This window comes from Mercenaria mercenaria, chromosome 13 (genome assembly GCF_021730395.1).
Source record: "Mercenaria mercenaria strain notata chromosome 13, MADL_Memer_1, whole genome shotgun sequence".
Classification (NCBI taxonomy): domain Eukaryota; kingdom Metazoa; phylum Mollusca; class Bivalvia; order Venerida; family Veneridae; genus Mercenaria; species Mercenaria mercenaria.
Genome location: NC_069373.1, coordinates 20,239,214 through 20,254,990, shown reverse-complemented (window position 1 = coordinate 20,254,990; position 15,777 = coordinate 20,239,214). Strand labels below are relative to the sequence as shown.

At 33.1% G+C, this 15,777-nt stretch overlaps 1 protein-coding gene across 1 annotated transcript in view; it reads right to left on the bottom strand.

Annotated features, from left to right (window-relative positions):
• The window catches only part of LOC123529486 (metabotropic glutamate receptor 8-like), a 121,796-nt gene that overhangs the window by 24,763 nt on the left and 81,256 nt on the right, over window positions 1–15,777 (bottom strand). Inside the window, exon 3 of the mRNA XM_045309834.2 lies at window positions 8,607–8,894. Coding sequence (XP_045165769.2) covers window positions 8,607–8,894 — 288 coding nt within the window. The remainder of the gene's footprint in view (window positions 1–8,606; window positions 8,895–15,777) is intronic.

Below are 15,777 nucleotides of genomic sequence, written 5' to 3'. Positions count from 1 at the left end.
TCCAAATTTCCAAATAACTGCTTTAAACATGCACATATGAAAGAGGCGTAGCTCTTTAAAAGTCAAAACTATAACACGAATCACTTGATATTGATTGAAACATGTTACAGAGGATTTTACTGCTCACAAAATGACCACCTGAAATCGGCTACATGTACAAATATTGATGAGGTACTACTGTTTAGATATTCAGTATTATAAAACAAACCAAATAAGTTTCCAAGGATTGAAGTTTGGTTATCCAGATCAATCTAATAAAGATACTGTCCTGTCATTTTCAAAATGGTCGCCAAAAGTAAGTTTGCAAACATACATATGGATAAGATTTAAGTAATCCTTGCTGTAATAGAAGTTAAAATAATTTCAATTGAAAACTACGTTATCAATATGAACTACTTCTATTGTTTTAATCAAGATGGCGCCATTTTCAAAATGCGTACCATAAAAGACATAACAGTAATATGATTTAAATACTGCTTTTATTTCTTTTAAATCTAAACATGTTACTCTCAATTTTCATTCAAAGGATTTTGAATGTAGTTAAAATGTAATACTAGTTTGTATCAGAATGGCTGCCTGATAGATGTTACATATACAGTGTGTCCTAGTAGAATAAAGAGAAATGGAGAATGGAACATATAATGAAATTGTCACTTTCTTCTAAGGTAGTAGTGAAAAAGATCATTGTACAAACACTTATGTCTTTTTAAACATTTAAAAGGATTTATAATGTTCAATTGAAAACTACGTTACCAATATGAACTACTTCTATTGTTTTAATCAAGATGGCGCAATTTTCAAAATGCGTACCATAAAAGACATACTAGTAATATGATTTAAATACTGCTATTTTTTCTTTTAAAACTAAACATGTTACTCTCAATTTTCATTCAAAGGATTTGAATGTAGCTAAAATGTAATATTAATTTGTATCAGAATGGCTGCCTGATAGATGTTACATATACAGTGTATCCTAGAAATGAGCATATACAGTTCTAATCCTATCAAAGCAATTTAAGATACATATATATTGATGTACCTTTAGGTTGTGCTTGAAAGTTTTATCTGTTTTGTTTGAAATAGAAATAGTCAGATATATCATACATCATTCAACAAAAGCCTTTCAATGCGTATTCCTCTGAAATAGTGCCAAACTGTTATGAATATATCTGTAGTATGCATTTGCTTGACTTAATGAACAGGTTGTACAGAGATTCGCAGCTATAAATTGAGCAAGTCCTGGAATCAAAAAGTCGTGTATCGTATCTGTTTTTTTTTTTATTTGGTTGTATGAGCAATATTTATTGGTATTGTTGTAATTAATATTTAAAGTAACGTATGTTTCAATCCCTTTTAGGATGTAGCTTAATTATTTTACTACGGAATAAAGCACTTAACTAAAAAGAGATTTTACAGATATGTCATGAAGATATCAATATACCACTGGCATTTTTCAAACAAATAGTACAGTCTCTGTAAGTATGTATATATGCATTTATACGTATATGATGAACTTATTCTGATACTGATACCGAAAAGTGACTCCCCGCAACCTCTCATATCAAAATTTAGAGTATATTTCTGTCATATGGTGTACATAGGTGTTATAATGTGTCCTCTTGTGTAGTTCTGAAACATACGTTACCGAAATTAGATTAAGGTAGTTACTATACTTAATGGTTGAAACACAGTTACATACTAAGGTAATCTAAATGTAACAGTTGAAATACACCAAGTTTTGAACGAACTAGTTTCTTTGTATTTGTTAATAGTTTTGAAAATAGAATATTGAATTTTAGTAAGAACGCAGAACTGACAATAATGATACCACAATCAGGATATGAACAAGGAGTCTTATCTATGTTTCCGTTAAGGGAATGTAATATGAATTCGTAGTTCAGTAATTCCGTCCCACATTTTAAGTGATATTTGACAATCATCATGGTCAGAAACAGAACTATTTTAAAAAGCATGTTTAACAAAAAGTGTCATTTGTTTCACTACATGTACCCATGTTGTACTGTATATGTATGATGCTCCATAAGTTCAAAATGTGCCGTGTTTATTTACTTCAGGAATTATATCAGCAACTTTGAACACATAATGCATATAAACCGATAATTTCAGTGATGAATACAATCTTACCTTCCGTGAATATCAAAACAACGCATTAAAATATAAAATCCTGTCTTGAAACCGCCTAAGTCCATCGAAACCCCAAAACTATAATAACTTTAATGTTACTTAATGTAGCTTTAATATTACTTAATGTTCTGTGTAATCTTGGTAACGTATGTTTCATAATATATTATTCATTTCAACTTTGTAATGCTGTAAAAACTGACTGAGTTGGTGCTTTGCGATGCCAGTAAGCATGATTTATGTATTAGCCTAGAATAATTATATACGAAATTATATAAAATTTAATAGGTGACTTTTAAAACCTAGGTAGGAGAGGTGGTCTAGTGGATAAGGTGCCGGCCGCTCAGTCCAGTGGTTCTGGTTTCGAGCCTCACTAGGATCACGACCATGACCTCTCATATGGCACCAGTATTGGTTTCTCCAGGAAGCGGACTAAAAGAGTGGTTCAAAAGGCTTGAAACTTTCATTACAATCGAGCTATAACAAATAAGTATAAACTAAAACCTAGGTAACGTACATTTGATTCTTAGATACCCTCACGTTCTGTATTTATTTTGAATGAAAGACAAAAATATTCAGACTGCGTACAAACTGTAACCAAGTCTATTGTTAATTATCAATATGCTATCTTTTGAAGCAGAATCCATAAAATGCTATTAAATCTATGCTATCTTTTCAGTTATGCTGAAAGAGGCACCGTTGTTTTACTGTAGTTTGTCGACATCCTATAATTGAGAATAGTTACAGGGTTAAGTTCAACAAAATTATAACGGCCATGTGTGCATAGTTTATTTTAATTAAAAGCATACAAATGCAATTGCTGGAGTATTTTCAATGTTGCTAATTCTTCAAGGTGGAAAATTTGAGTGGCGGCTGTTACGTATGTTACATTTTAAAGTATCTTTATCAAATCAAGGTTAAAATTATACATGTAAGCTTACTTTGACATCTAAAATAGAAGAAAATTATTGGTACCCAAAACCTTTCTGAATGAAACACAAATAGGCTTGATTTATTGAGAAACAGCATGTGATTTATATGTATTACATTTGCATGTACGTTGTCTATAACCTAAAGTGATTGCAATATTTTATACTTTCTCATGAAAATATATAAAATTGTGAATTTTAACACAATTATTTGATGATGTCTTATTAAAAAATATAGTAATTTGGATAATTTTATGAGTTATCTAAAATGGCAAAAATGTAGCTCGGGTGGGTGGGGTATTTTGACCCCTAAATTTTGGTAGAAATCGTCAAAATTTGGAAAACATTGTTACAGTGAACCTTTAATTGATTTAGAACAGTTACATAAGCAAAACTCTAATATCTGAAAGTCAGTATTGAAACAATCTGTTAAGAATTCGTGTGTAGCCAACAATACTTTCAAAGAGAGAGAATTCCGCATTTTTCATACACAAGGTTTACTAAAATGAGTATAATTTTTATTTGACATACGGTAGAAAGCGACATCCAGTCTAAAACAATCCCGGAATGAATGTATTAATGGCTGAAGTGCATGAACCTTTGCCTAATTTCTGGGTTACGAAATCGAAAAACTAGAGGACTTTCAGAAACTGGCCCACAGACCAACATGTACAGTCATTGGTAAAATTCGTTTTGGAACATTGCATGCTATGCCTTGACATTTACGATACTTCAAATTTGGTTTAAGTTTAGTTAAATCATCTTTACCTTATAAAGAGCAAAATCTTCGCCATTCTATATCATGCAAATCTTGTCTTTCATGTAGACCATGCTTTAGTTTAGAGAAAATCCTAAAACTGTGCACATTATGTCCACGCTAGGCGCCTCTGTTTCATTCTCCCACATAATACAAATCGTTCGTTTTTTTTTTTTTGCTTTACATACTCAGGGGCATAATATTAAAGAAACCAACAGTCATTGCGAAAGGGAGTTTGTCTTTTTTTGTTTTGGGTTTAATTAGAAACGCAAACGGCAATTCCTTAACTTAAACAGCTTTTAATGAAGACAACAATCAGTTTTATTTTTAAACCCTGACATCAAAGAGTAACTGCCTAAGACATTGTATATGATATACATTCTGTGTGAAAAGCAGCAGTTTTGACCAACAGAAATTAGTTTATAAATTACAAGCAATCTAATATGCAATAATTATATAATGTCACTTATACTGATTTTCTCAGTAAGTGGCCCATATACTTTTACTTTCACACCCCATGCTTTAATTAATTGTACATACAGTTCAATCTTCTTTGACCTAATTTTCAAATTGAACCTAAATCTCGAAAACTTTTATTAAGTATAATATGTTTTAATAAAAAATGAATATCGTTTATATGATACTGAATTTCTGATTGAATTCCAGCAGTTCTATGCATAAAGCAAATTTTATTGTAATATTATATTCGTTTTCATCATTTCTGTTAAATAACGAATTGACGTTTTTCCTTAATACTCTTTAAAGTAATGATTCCGCCATGTTCTGATTCACTTTACTTTGTAAGTACAACTATACATATTGAGTTACAGTAGCCCTTAATTTGCAGAAATACGAGAGGTGTTCAACGTTAAATTGAATACTTAAAGAGTTAAATCTCTGAAAAACATGCACAAAAATTTTGCTTTGCACTGTGTTAGTAAAAAATGTTTGAACTTTGATTCGAAAATTTCAAAATAGTTGACAGAATGAGTGCAAAGTGATTGTGCTTTTGAAGACAGCAGTATAAAGATTTGAATATGCTCGGATTTAACTTTAGCTAATAACCTAATAGTTGCACATGTCATAAAATTAGGTAAAAGTAACATATATGTGGAATTAAGAAAACAATCCAGAAAAGAAAAGCAACGGCAAAATATATGGTTATCAAGATTCTCGCTTGTTTAAACTCCAAATCAGCGAGATAAGGAGCTTCCCCAGGAACTTATGACAGTAACGACGGAATAGTAATGGAAACAGGAAAGGTTAATCTGCTCAGTTCTGCACAATTCAGAAAACCAATGATAAGTTCACGGACGCTGTATTAGAAATTGTGCATTCAGAGCTGGAAATAAAATTGTTGTTTTTATGAGGCTATGTACTGCTTCGATGAAGCTTTTGGGCATATGTTATTGTCCTATGTACAAATGACAATAATCGTTAGAAACTGAATGTCGTTATGTTTGATCGTTTTGTTGCAGGATTTATTACTTGGGTTGGAATATTGTTTTAGCCTGAATTTCGAAATGTCAAAAGTTTACCTGAATAAAACTTTTTAATGTTTAAGCAAATTTTGACAAATGGTGGGCAAATATGGGCATAGAGTCTGTTTCAAATTGAACTCACTAAAGTAGTTGGTGTTTCATCTAGCTATACATATACACACTGGACCATCTTTAATCTTAAAACTAGGAAAGTCAATTTCTTAAATACCCAGGTATAGATTCAAAATCTCTATACGCTACCCCAGTAGCTAATGGTATATAGGGAATCTGCAAAAGGCGACAACATACAGAAGTGCACTTCACATTCTTTAAAGTGACTTAGAATTCAGTTAAAAGACTATATGAAGAACCTGTAATGAAAACAAATAAACTATTGATCCAACATTTCGTTCCTGATCTAAGCACTGCAGAATGATTCATTACTGTATGGATATCAAATCGGACATTTAGTTGCAACAAAATACAGATCATGGAACATAAATATATGTAAATATAAAGTGAACACTCCTAAAAGGCTTTACCCATATAAAATGTTTAATCATCATTAGTACAGAATATGACAAAACCTTATGTAAACAATTGAACTGACATAATCAAAAGTTCAATGCAGGAACACAAATCCAGTTTACACGTACTGTCAATACAGAAATTTGATCTACATTAAAGGTATTTCCCGTTGTTTATGCTTTCTGAGAATAAACCCTATATAAGATCATTTAGTCATGGAATAAAACTAAACAAAACAAGAACAGACGCGAGTTGACGAAGTCGATTTATTATATACAATAAAACAGTTAAACCTTTTATACCTTATCACGATCTGGATGGATCTTGAACTATAAAAGCGTTTTTTTAACAGTAGAAACAAAAACAAAAAATAGTGGTAAAATTAAGCTGTTATTTTTTAATATCTGTGGACTTAATGTTTTACATATATAAGTAATAAATGCATCACCCAAACATTAGCACTGTCTTACTGACTTTTCAAACAAGTCAGAAAAATGGCGCTGTCAATACTGCATCTTTAAAAATACATTTCATATGTTTTTTATTTCCCGCTTGAAAGTTGTATATTTCATACTTAGAAAATCTTGTTGTCGTTCAGAGCTATTACAAGTGTTTTTGTACACATTGTATTTAGCGTTATAGATTCAAACTTGAAGTTATATTTTTTGCGATGAGTTTTTAGTAAGCAGTTGTCGTGTATTTCAAAAATCATTTTGTTTAACAAATAAAAATTAAATTTCATTAGAGCGAAGTTGAAATTTGAATAGACGATTTGTTTTGTTTTAACTTGAAGATTAAAACATTCTCAGCGTACAATATATATCTCAACGTGTTTCTTTAATATAACCTCCGGGTCGTTCACATAATTATGTAAATTATAACTATTTTGGTCACAAGCTGTTACATTTATTATGGTTTTTAGTCATTTTAGTATGTAATAGATTGTAATTTAGGTGACAGAATAATAAACTACACAAAATGCCAGATGCTTACCTAGCGCAATTTGAGACTCATAAAAAGTTCGTTGGTTGTAACTTTGCTCAAGGAAAAGTAACCTTGAGATCAAAAACTCCATACGCGTAGTTATTATCATTTTACAGATACAGTTTGAAATTATACACAACGTGTTGCTAGTTTGATAATCTGCACAATTGTACAAAAGTTATAAAGAGTTTTGGAACAAAAAAATAGTAGTACATGTTTAATTTAAAAAAAAATCAAATATCATGAATTTCGCCTAACGAACAGGTTGGATCTTTGCTGGTGTGGCGAAGATTAGTACAAAGTCATTTGAACAATGATAAAATATTTCAATGCAACGTCCTTTTACTTTATTTCAACACCCTAGCATCATTACTGAACAGATAAACTCGGGTCACGACAACTACTAGCTTGTCATAGTTTAGACTCTTACAAATTTTAGGGACTTTATTTAATGTCTGAGATATATGTTTTAGCAACCCAAAAAAAGGATATAGACATTCTTCTTATGAAATAGACATGCATGTGTTTATTTTAGCACATAAAACGTGCAGGTTAAATATATCAGACCATTTTACGCCGAAACTTTCTGCAGAAAACAGAAAATACCATTTTCTTGTCAAATAATTACAATAACTGAACTGCGAGCGAGTTCTACGCAGATGAGGTGTTGTCTTCTCTTAACTAGAAATACATAGTGGGTAATATAGGAAGATATTTAGTGAAAGAGGACGTTAAGCCCAGAAGAAATTGTCTTAATCTTCTGGTAAATGAAACACGTATTGATTTATAAATGAACATTACTAAATATATTATACTAACACTAATGTCTCATTGAAGGTCGCACATGTTGACGTAATCAACAAACTTTTAAGCGTAATTTTACACGATCGTTAAATCTAGGAATGAGTTTGTTTTTCGCTTACTTTGATAAAGGAGTAGTACCAAACTGTGGAAAATCCGTTTTCTAACCAAATAGGTCGTTTCTGAAGACCAATAATGATTATTGAAGGTTACTTGCGCATTGTAGAGCTATTACAATTTTGTGTATGATCTGTGTACAACTTTCTTAATGAGTTGAAAACAATGGAATATGTTATTTGTATCGAATGCTATAAATTGAAAGTCTTCTTACAAAACGTTTCATTGTAGTCCTACTTGTTTATTTCAATCTATATACCTTCTGTCAGATAAAAAGATTAGCGCAATTCTTCTTGTTGAGGAGTCTACTGGATAGGCAAATGACATGTTTACTGGCTACCTTTTCAATCTAACCCGCATTATACATGCTCATTTAAGTCTACATGAGCAGTCTGAACAAGATGGATAACATGGTTTGGTTTTTATTGTTGACATGTGCTCTATTGTTTGCCTTATATTGAATACAAAACTTAGGTCTCCAATTACCAAAATTTCGGTGAGAGAGAATTTGCAATCCCTTTGGAAAATGAAGGAAGCAATAAGGATAATAGACACAGGACAGTAAAACCATCAACCGTGCTCGGCAATGTCCTGGGACCGAAGGTCTGTAAGTTTTGGCGGCACGCAGTTCCAATGTTATATTAGAAGCGTTCAGTGCATCTTACCTCTCTCTCTACTAACGTACGTGTTTGCATAATTACAAACTATATTTCAATGTATTATTCGACTAATACAATTGATATTAGAAGGTTTTGACTATTAAAATCATACATTTTTTGCAATAGCTATGAGCCGTTCGACAAAAAAATGCACAGCGGATGATTAAGATATAGTTCTTCAGAAATGTGAAGTTACAAATTAACATACCTTTGATAACTCTCCGTTTCGGCAGCAAGCTAACTGTTCCTTCTGCTAAGATTTCTTGTCCATAGACTGGATGTATCTTAGCTCCCCAGCTGTCGCTTGCTAGGAACGTCAATTCTGTCGTTTTGTTCAGTCTTTTCAGTGAGGCCAATAAATTGCGACAATTGTCTTCATTGACAAACATAACTACAGCCCGGGCTTTGTGAATTGACAGCAGGTCAGTGACAATCTTGTCAAACTCTGTATTAGTTGCAAGTCTGGATATTTTTAGTGATTGTGCGACACAAATTCCTGCAAAACAACAAAATAGTGTATTTCCACTGTGCGGAAAATGATACAGTTTACTGATTAAAAGAAATTATACGTAGTGCTTCGTATCTTTCACAACGTTTTAATCGTAAAAACGTAAATTAGTTAGAGGCACTTTTCTCCTGGAAGTATGCATTTCATCGGAGAGACTTGTCAACAGCTGAATATGAAAAAAGAAACTTAGTGAATGTTCAAAGTTGTGAATTGCTCGCAAGGGCATTATTATATAATTCACTAGTTGAAATGTTTGTTTAAAGGCATCTCTGCATAGCAAATTTCGGCCGGTGTTGTTGTTACTTGTTTTGAATTAGATTGAAATCAACATTTCTACATGAAAGCTAAATAATTAATTATATCAATTTTCACCAATGTTATCAAATGTATTTATGTTGGTGTAAACATGCTTGTAGGTAAATCGAATCTTTCATATTTCACATCTGATACAAAAAAAGAAGCAGAGGAGTTTACATTTTTCGAATAAAACATCATTTGAGTCAGTCAATTGAACACGTATGTTTTCTCCACATGACTACATGAGAATTGTGTCTCAAATATGTTATGTACCGGTCACCCTTGTAGAAAAGAAATAACTTCGTATACAACGTATTACGTAATAGTTATATGATGGAAAAGAGCCCATTATATTATATAGCGGATATATATATATTGTGGGGCTCCCCATAACACAATGGTTATTAAGATACTGTGCAAGTTTCTATTCTTTAACGCTTATTGCAAGGAAAATATTTGAATAAAAAGATTGTCAATTACATTGCAGAAATAAATTTCTTACTTTTGAAATAAATTATTGTTTGTCTGAATCACAGAAATTGTAGCAAATCATCAAGATTATTTGACTGAGAGCCACATTGTGGATACTTCAAGGGTACAGGTGTTCAGGACAAAGAAATCAGGTTTTGTATTTCAGTTCGAAATGAGACATCTTAATTTCATTTGAACCTGTGAATAAAGACCGAGGCGCATAAAGACATTTTTTAATTTAGACCACAGTATTTAATCTTGCTAAAAAAAGGTTTTGCTACAAAAAACACCAGTGAACACAGAGCACATGGCTGTAAAGTTCATTAGTTTTATTCACAAATTAAACATTACAGTGTATTCTAACATGTAAAAAAATATCACATGCATATAAAGACTATTGGGTTTCCCAATTAGCCAGCTTAATGGCTTCCTCACAACCTTTTATTCATTTGCAGTTGAAAGATGATAGCTTTTCACATGATTCCATCAGCTTTAGAATATCTGATGTCATGGACTTTTGTTATTTCTATCAAACAGATGGTCTCAAACACCAAAAATAAACACTTTTACGACAGACCTTAATACGTAAGGAAGTGGAATCGCGTGTTTATATGTTGCAAAACAGTGTTTGTATGTATCAGCACAGTTTTTGTCTAATAATGTGCGTAACCATGTTAATCATGTTGTAAAGATCACAGGAAACTTGCCGAATCATGCGATATGACATAGTTACTGGCAATAAACTAACATCGCACGAACTAATTATATTTGTTTATTGTCATCCCAACTCTTAGATAGGTTTCAACATGCTGATGACAGGATATATTGATTCATTCTTGTAATTGCATGTTTCGTTAGTTGAACTACCGCCGCCAATCTTATAGAAAAATATTTATTTGAGATAATAAATATCATAGGGGCATTTAAATTTGTTCTGTACAAAACGGTGATATATTTGGAGTGCTAACTCGAAAAATCAAGTCAGTTCGTCCTTTTTTTTGTTCCAAATATATACTGTACTGTACAAAACACTGTTTTCTTTTCATTCTGTGCTCACCTGGATAAACTCGTACACACCCGAAAAAAACATATTGGACTCTCCTTTAATCTTGTCGAGTGGGTATTCGTCCGAATATATAGCCGTATTTTACAGAACACTGTTACATAACCTTATCCTATTTGATCCACAGATAATAAGTCTTATCACGTAAACATTCAAATTTAGGTAATCTGATTCAATGTATTCCCAAAAGAAGCCTTTGGTTGTGTTGTTTTATTTTCATTAACCATCTTATCAGGCTGTGCCCAAATCACTCCTCTGTTTAAACTAAATCAACATACATTGATCTATTCAGAAAATCACAGCTATTCCATTTTCATCGATGTTAACTACAAATAAAATTATCTGATTCATTTTGAATTAATTCGTAACTAGAGCTATCACTAAAGGTGATGAATGTACCCCCCGCATGCACTGACACAGTATATTGCAATTTGACGCACACAAGATTGCATAATTATGTGGACTGTAAATATATAGACTGTATGTATACAGTATAGTAACAAAAAACAAAGTCCCATAACTATGCAGAATATTTATCTAAAAGAATGTAACATGCATCATGCACAACTAGGGTTGTTATTGATCACTTGTGTGAAGTTTCATTAAATTGTGTGCAAGGGTTTGGTAGATTAGGCACGCACAAGATTGCATATGCAGACTGTATGTACATAGTATGTTAACAAGAAACAAAGTCCCATAACTCTGCAATTTTTGTCGCTGAAAGAACCTAACATGCCCCATGCACAACTACTGTTGTTACTGATCACTTGTGTGAAGTTTCATTAAATTGTGTCAAGGGTATGAGGAGAGATGGTGCGCACAAGATTGTGTCTATGTATATAGTATAGTAACAAAAAAACAAAGTCCCATAACTCTGCAAAATGTTTTTCTGAAAGAACCTAACATGCCCCATGCACAACTACTGTTGTTACTGATCACTTGTGTAAAGTTTCATTAAATTGTGTCAAGGAGATGAGGAGAAATGGTGCGCACAAGATTGTGTCTATGTATATAGTATAGTAACAAAAAAACAAAGTCCCATAATTCTGCAAATTTTTTTTCTAAAAGAACCTAACATGCCCCATGCACAAATACTGTTGGTACTGATCACTTGTGTGAAGTTTCATTAAATTGTGTCAAGGGGATGAGGAGAGATGGTGCGCACAAGATTGTGTCTATGTATATAGTATAGTAACAAAAAAACAAAGTCCCATAACTCTGCAAATTTTTTTCTAAAAGAACCGAACATGCCCCATGCACAACTACTGTTGGTACTGATCACTTGTGTGAAGTTTCATTAAATTGTGTCAAGGGGATGAGGAGAGATGGTGCGCACAAGATTTTGTCTATGTATATAGTATAGTAACAAAAAAACAAAGTCCCATAACTCTGCATTTTTTTTTAAAAAGAACCTAACATGCCCCATGCACAACTACTGTTGGTACTGATCACTTGTGTGAAGTTTCATTAAATTGTGTCAAGGGGATAAGGAGAGATGGTGCGCACAAGATTGCGTCTACGGCCAGACGGCCAGACAGACGGACAGACAGACAACCTGAAACCAGTATACCCCTCCTTACAACTTTGTTGTCGGGGGTACAATAAATGACTCTGTAGCACATGTAGGAAATGTTACCAGCTGTGGCAATCAAACTGAAGCTCGCTAGGATATATGTTAGAAATACTTAGAGCAAAATAAGGACCCATGTTTGATATATATCGTACTGATAGCTTGAACTACTGATATTTTTGGTATAAAAAAACTTATTGCAATGTTATGTGTTCAGCTGCTAAACTGTTGGCTTTAAAAACAAGGAAGAATATCCAACAGGGAAAGCCACGTTCTAAAAGCGCAGCCTCCCCAAACGCGAACACGATCAACACACGCACATCGCACACGCACACACACACAAACACACGCACACAAAGCAAACATACAAGGGCAAAACAAACAAATAAAGGAATACAGTGGGGCACCGCCTTGGAACGGTCAGTGGCAAAACCACTACTGGGAAGCTGAAACCGGTTTATAGTGCACTAAACCTCACTCTTACCCCCACCATGTTCCAAAGTCACAGGACAGTGTAAATAAAAGTTATCCCCGCCAGGTGAAACCCTAACATATGCAAAGGCAACAGAAGGAATGTAATGTAAAACACAAAAATGCTCTTATATATATACAATCCTTATAAAGAACCTAAAACGCATGTACTGAATGCCTTTGCAAAAGACAGAGCAACAAGGGAAACACCCTTAAGGGCCCGACAAAACAGGCCATAAGACGGAAAACAAAATAGCTCAGTCCTGGTTGGATTTTAGAACTACTTATCATGGAGTCCTCCACCTGTTCCGTCAGACACAATCAAAGAGGAAAGCGTAGTGTCCAACTGTAAAAGGGCTGAACGCTAAACATGCGGAGTGTCTCAAAACAGTTGGGTCATAACCTCTTTTAATGAAACGTTTAATGTCTTTACTAAATACAATTGGAAAATTGCCATGACCCAAAATCTTACGAAGTTTGTAAACCACACCCCCATAAAAACGGGTTTTGATGTACCTTCTCGCAGAAGTGTCTTTAAATTGATATTGTATTTCAAAACCAAATCTGAATTACGATAGTAAAATTTAGCAAAATATCTACGTAATTTATAATAACGGTAGCCCTGTTGAAGCAGCTTATTTGCAATATATTGGCTACGTTCATTGAAATCCTCAACATGACTAAACGCTCTTGTGAACCGAATTAATTGAGAAATATATATATACAAAGATAAAACATAACGTCAATTGAAATTGAAATACATCAACACTTCCTGCTTTAGAACGGATTTTGATTTTGTCATGAGTGCACAATTTAACTGCTAAATCTCCCTAGTGATGTTTTTGTCGTTGACCGTCCCAAGGCGACGCTCTACTTTGTTTCTTAATTTGTTTGTTTTGTTTCTGTTGTGTAATGGTTTTCCATTTTTCTAATAAGATGCCGTCAGTGTTAATTTGAATAATATATATATCCATATATAAACCGCTGTAAGGTTTCATAATTTGGAGGCAGCGTTCTTGAAACGCGACCTTTTCTGTTGTTTGAACTTTTCTTTTCTAAGAGAACGCATGAATTACCGTAGGTAAAGTGCGTTTCTTTTGTTAAAATCCATTATAATTGCTTTACGTCATCTGGTATCATCTTAGATAGAAAGAGACATTGCATAACAAATAATTATTCTCATACATAGAGCTAAACACACGGAACAAGTAACATTCTAACATAAAACGTATCTAATCTACAAGAATTCAATTCTTAAAGGACTTCGGACACTTTCTGTATGAATTTGCCTACTCTAAGAGTGAAAAAAAACCACTCGGAAATAAATATTTAATTACAAATACCATCAAGATACATTCTTGAGATTATTTCTTAAAGTCACATTTTCAATATTTGTTTGATAAAATGGTGATTATTTGCTCTAAATAGAATTACGTACCCTGTTATATACATATAAAAGCTTTTTATCTTTATAAAACATTGTCCCCCACCCCACCACCCCGTCCATCAAAACCATATTTGGCCAGCATATGTAGATATTAATTATACACATTTTCTGTAATTATTGTGTTGATGCAAGGGGGATGGGGGTAGGGAACAGTACTTTTAAACAAAAAATATAACTACAGGGTGTTCCTAAATGTAAACTAACCAGTACTTTTTAAATTCAGTATAAATGATTTGATAGTCACATATTTTTACATCTGTTTGTAACTCAAATAACATACAAATGTTTGCAAAGCGTGCACATAGGTTATACATGTATAGTAGTGTGAGATGCAAATACCGTGAATTCATCATTATTCGTCGTGTTAAATTTTCATTGAATTTTGACGCATCTTGGTTGTTTGTTGCAGTATACTGGCAAATGTGTGCTGTAAAATACTAGCAACACACCAGACAATCTACTTCATGCCCTCCTCGCGACATAGACATTTCTGTGATGCATAGATCAAGAACAGTAGCTTCTTGGCAGGTCATATCAGTGACGGTTTCACATTCAGTGTGATGCCAAGAAAGTGATGTATCAAGCCGCTTTCCATGCAGTTGGCATAATAGGGTTATTAGACGAATACAAAATCCCAGATCCAGCTACTGTTATAGTAACCTTTTTATCATATACCTCTACCTTTTTGTTTGTTGTTTTGTTATTGAAAAAAATCTTTAATGTTTATCGATACTATAATGGAACTAAGTGAAGATTTTAAGTGCGCTGTTTATAGAACTTTGTCAGATCATGCATATTAATGAAAGTAGTTCGACAGCATACAATACGGAAGGTACAATACGGAATTTAAAAGATACAGTACGTAATTATTTTCTGCCTGTTCATATTTAATCATGAAATACAAGCTGACTTTTTTACAGAATCTATATAGGTATACAATAAATACAAATACGTCTAGACTCGAAAACGAACAAAAATGTCCTGCCGAGCTTCAGGTGGAATTTTTATGCAGCGACCTGCTTCTACTTCACTCCGGGAGATCTACGTTCCAACGTAAGTCAAGTCTCATCGATGTCGTGTTGCAAAATATCACCGACACACGAAACGGTATCTCAACAATTATGTTACCGTGTCGCTCCATATATCTACAACATGACTACAATATCTTAACTTCAACAAAAACTTACAAACGGCATGGTAAGGAAATCTTTCTTGTTACCCTTTACTTTCATAGTATATCCTTGCTTGATTTATATTTCACCCAGAAAGACCATGTTTTAACACAATTTAAAGAAATGAACGTTATTTTAAAACAAAACATAACACTTGTATTTTCCTATAATTATGTATGTTGATATTCTGGGATTACGGATCACTTTTTTCGAATTTCATTAGTTGAAAACAGCTAATCAATCACAATTACAACTGCTTAGTAGACCTAGATCTATATTGTAAAATTATGTCACTCTGGCCAGGCTTTGGCTGAAGAACTTCAAGAAGTCTTAGAGCACCCGCACACTAAGTAGGTGTTATTATTTTAAACTGGTTGTAT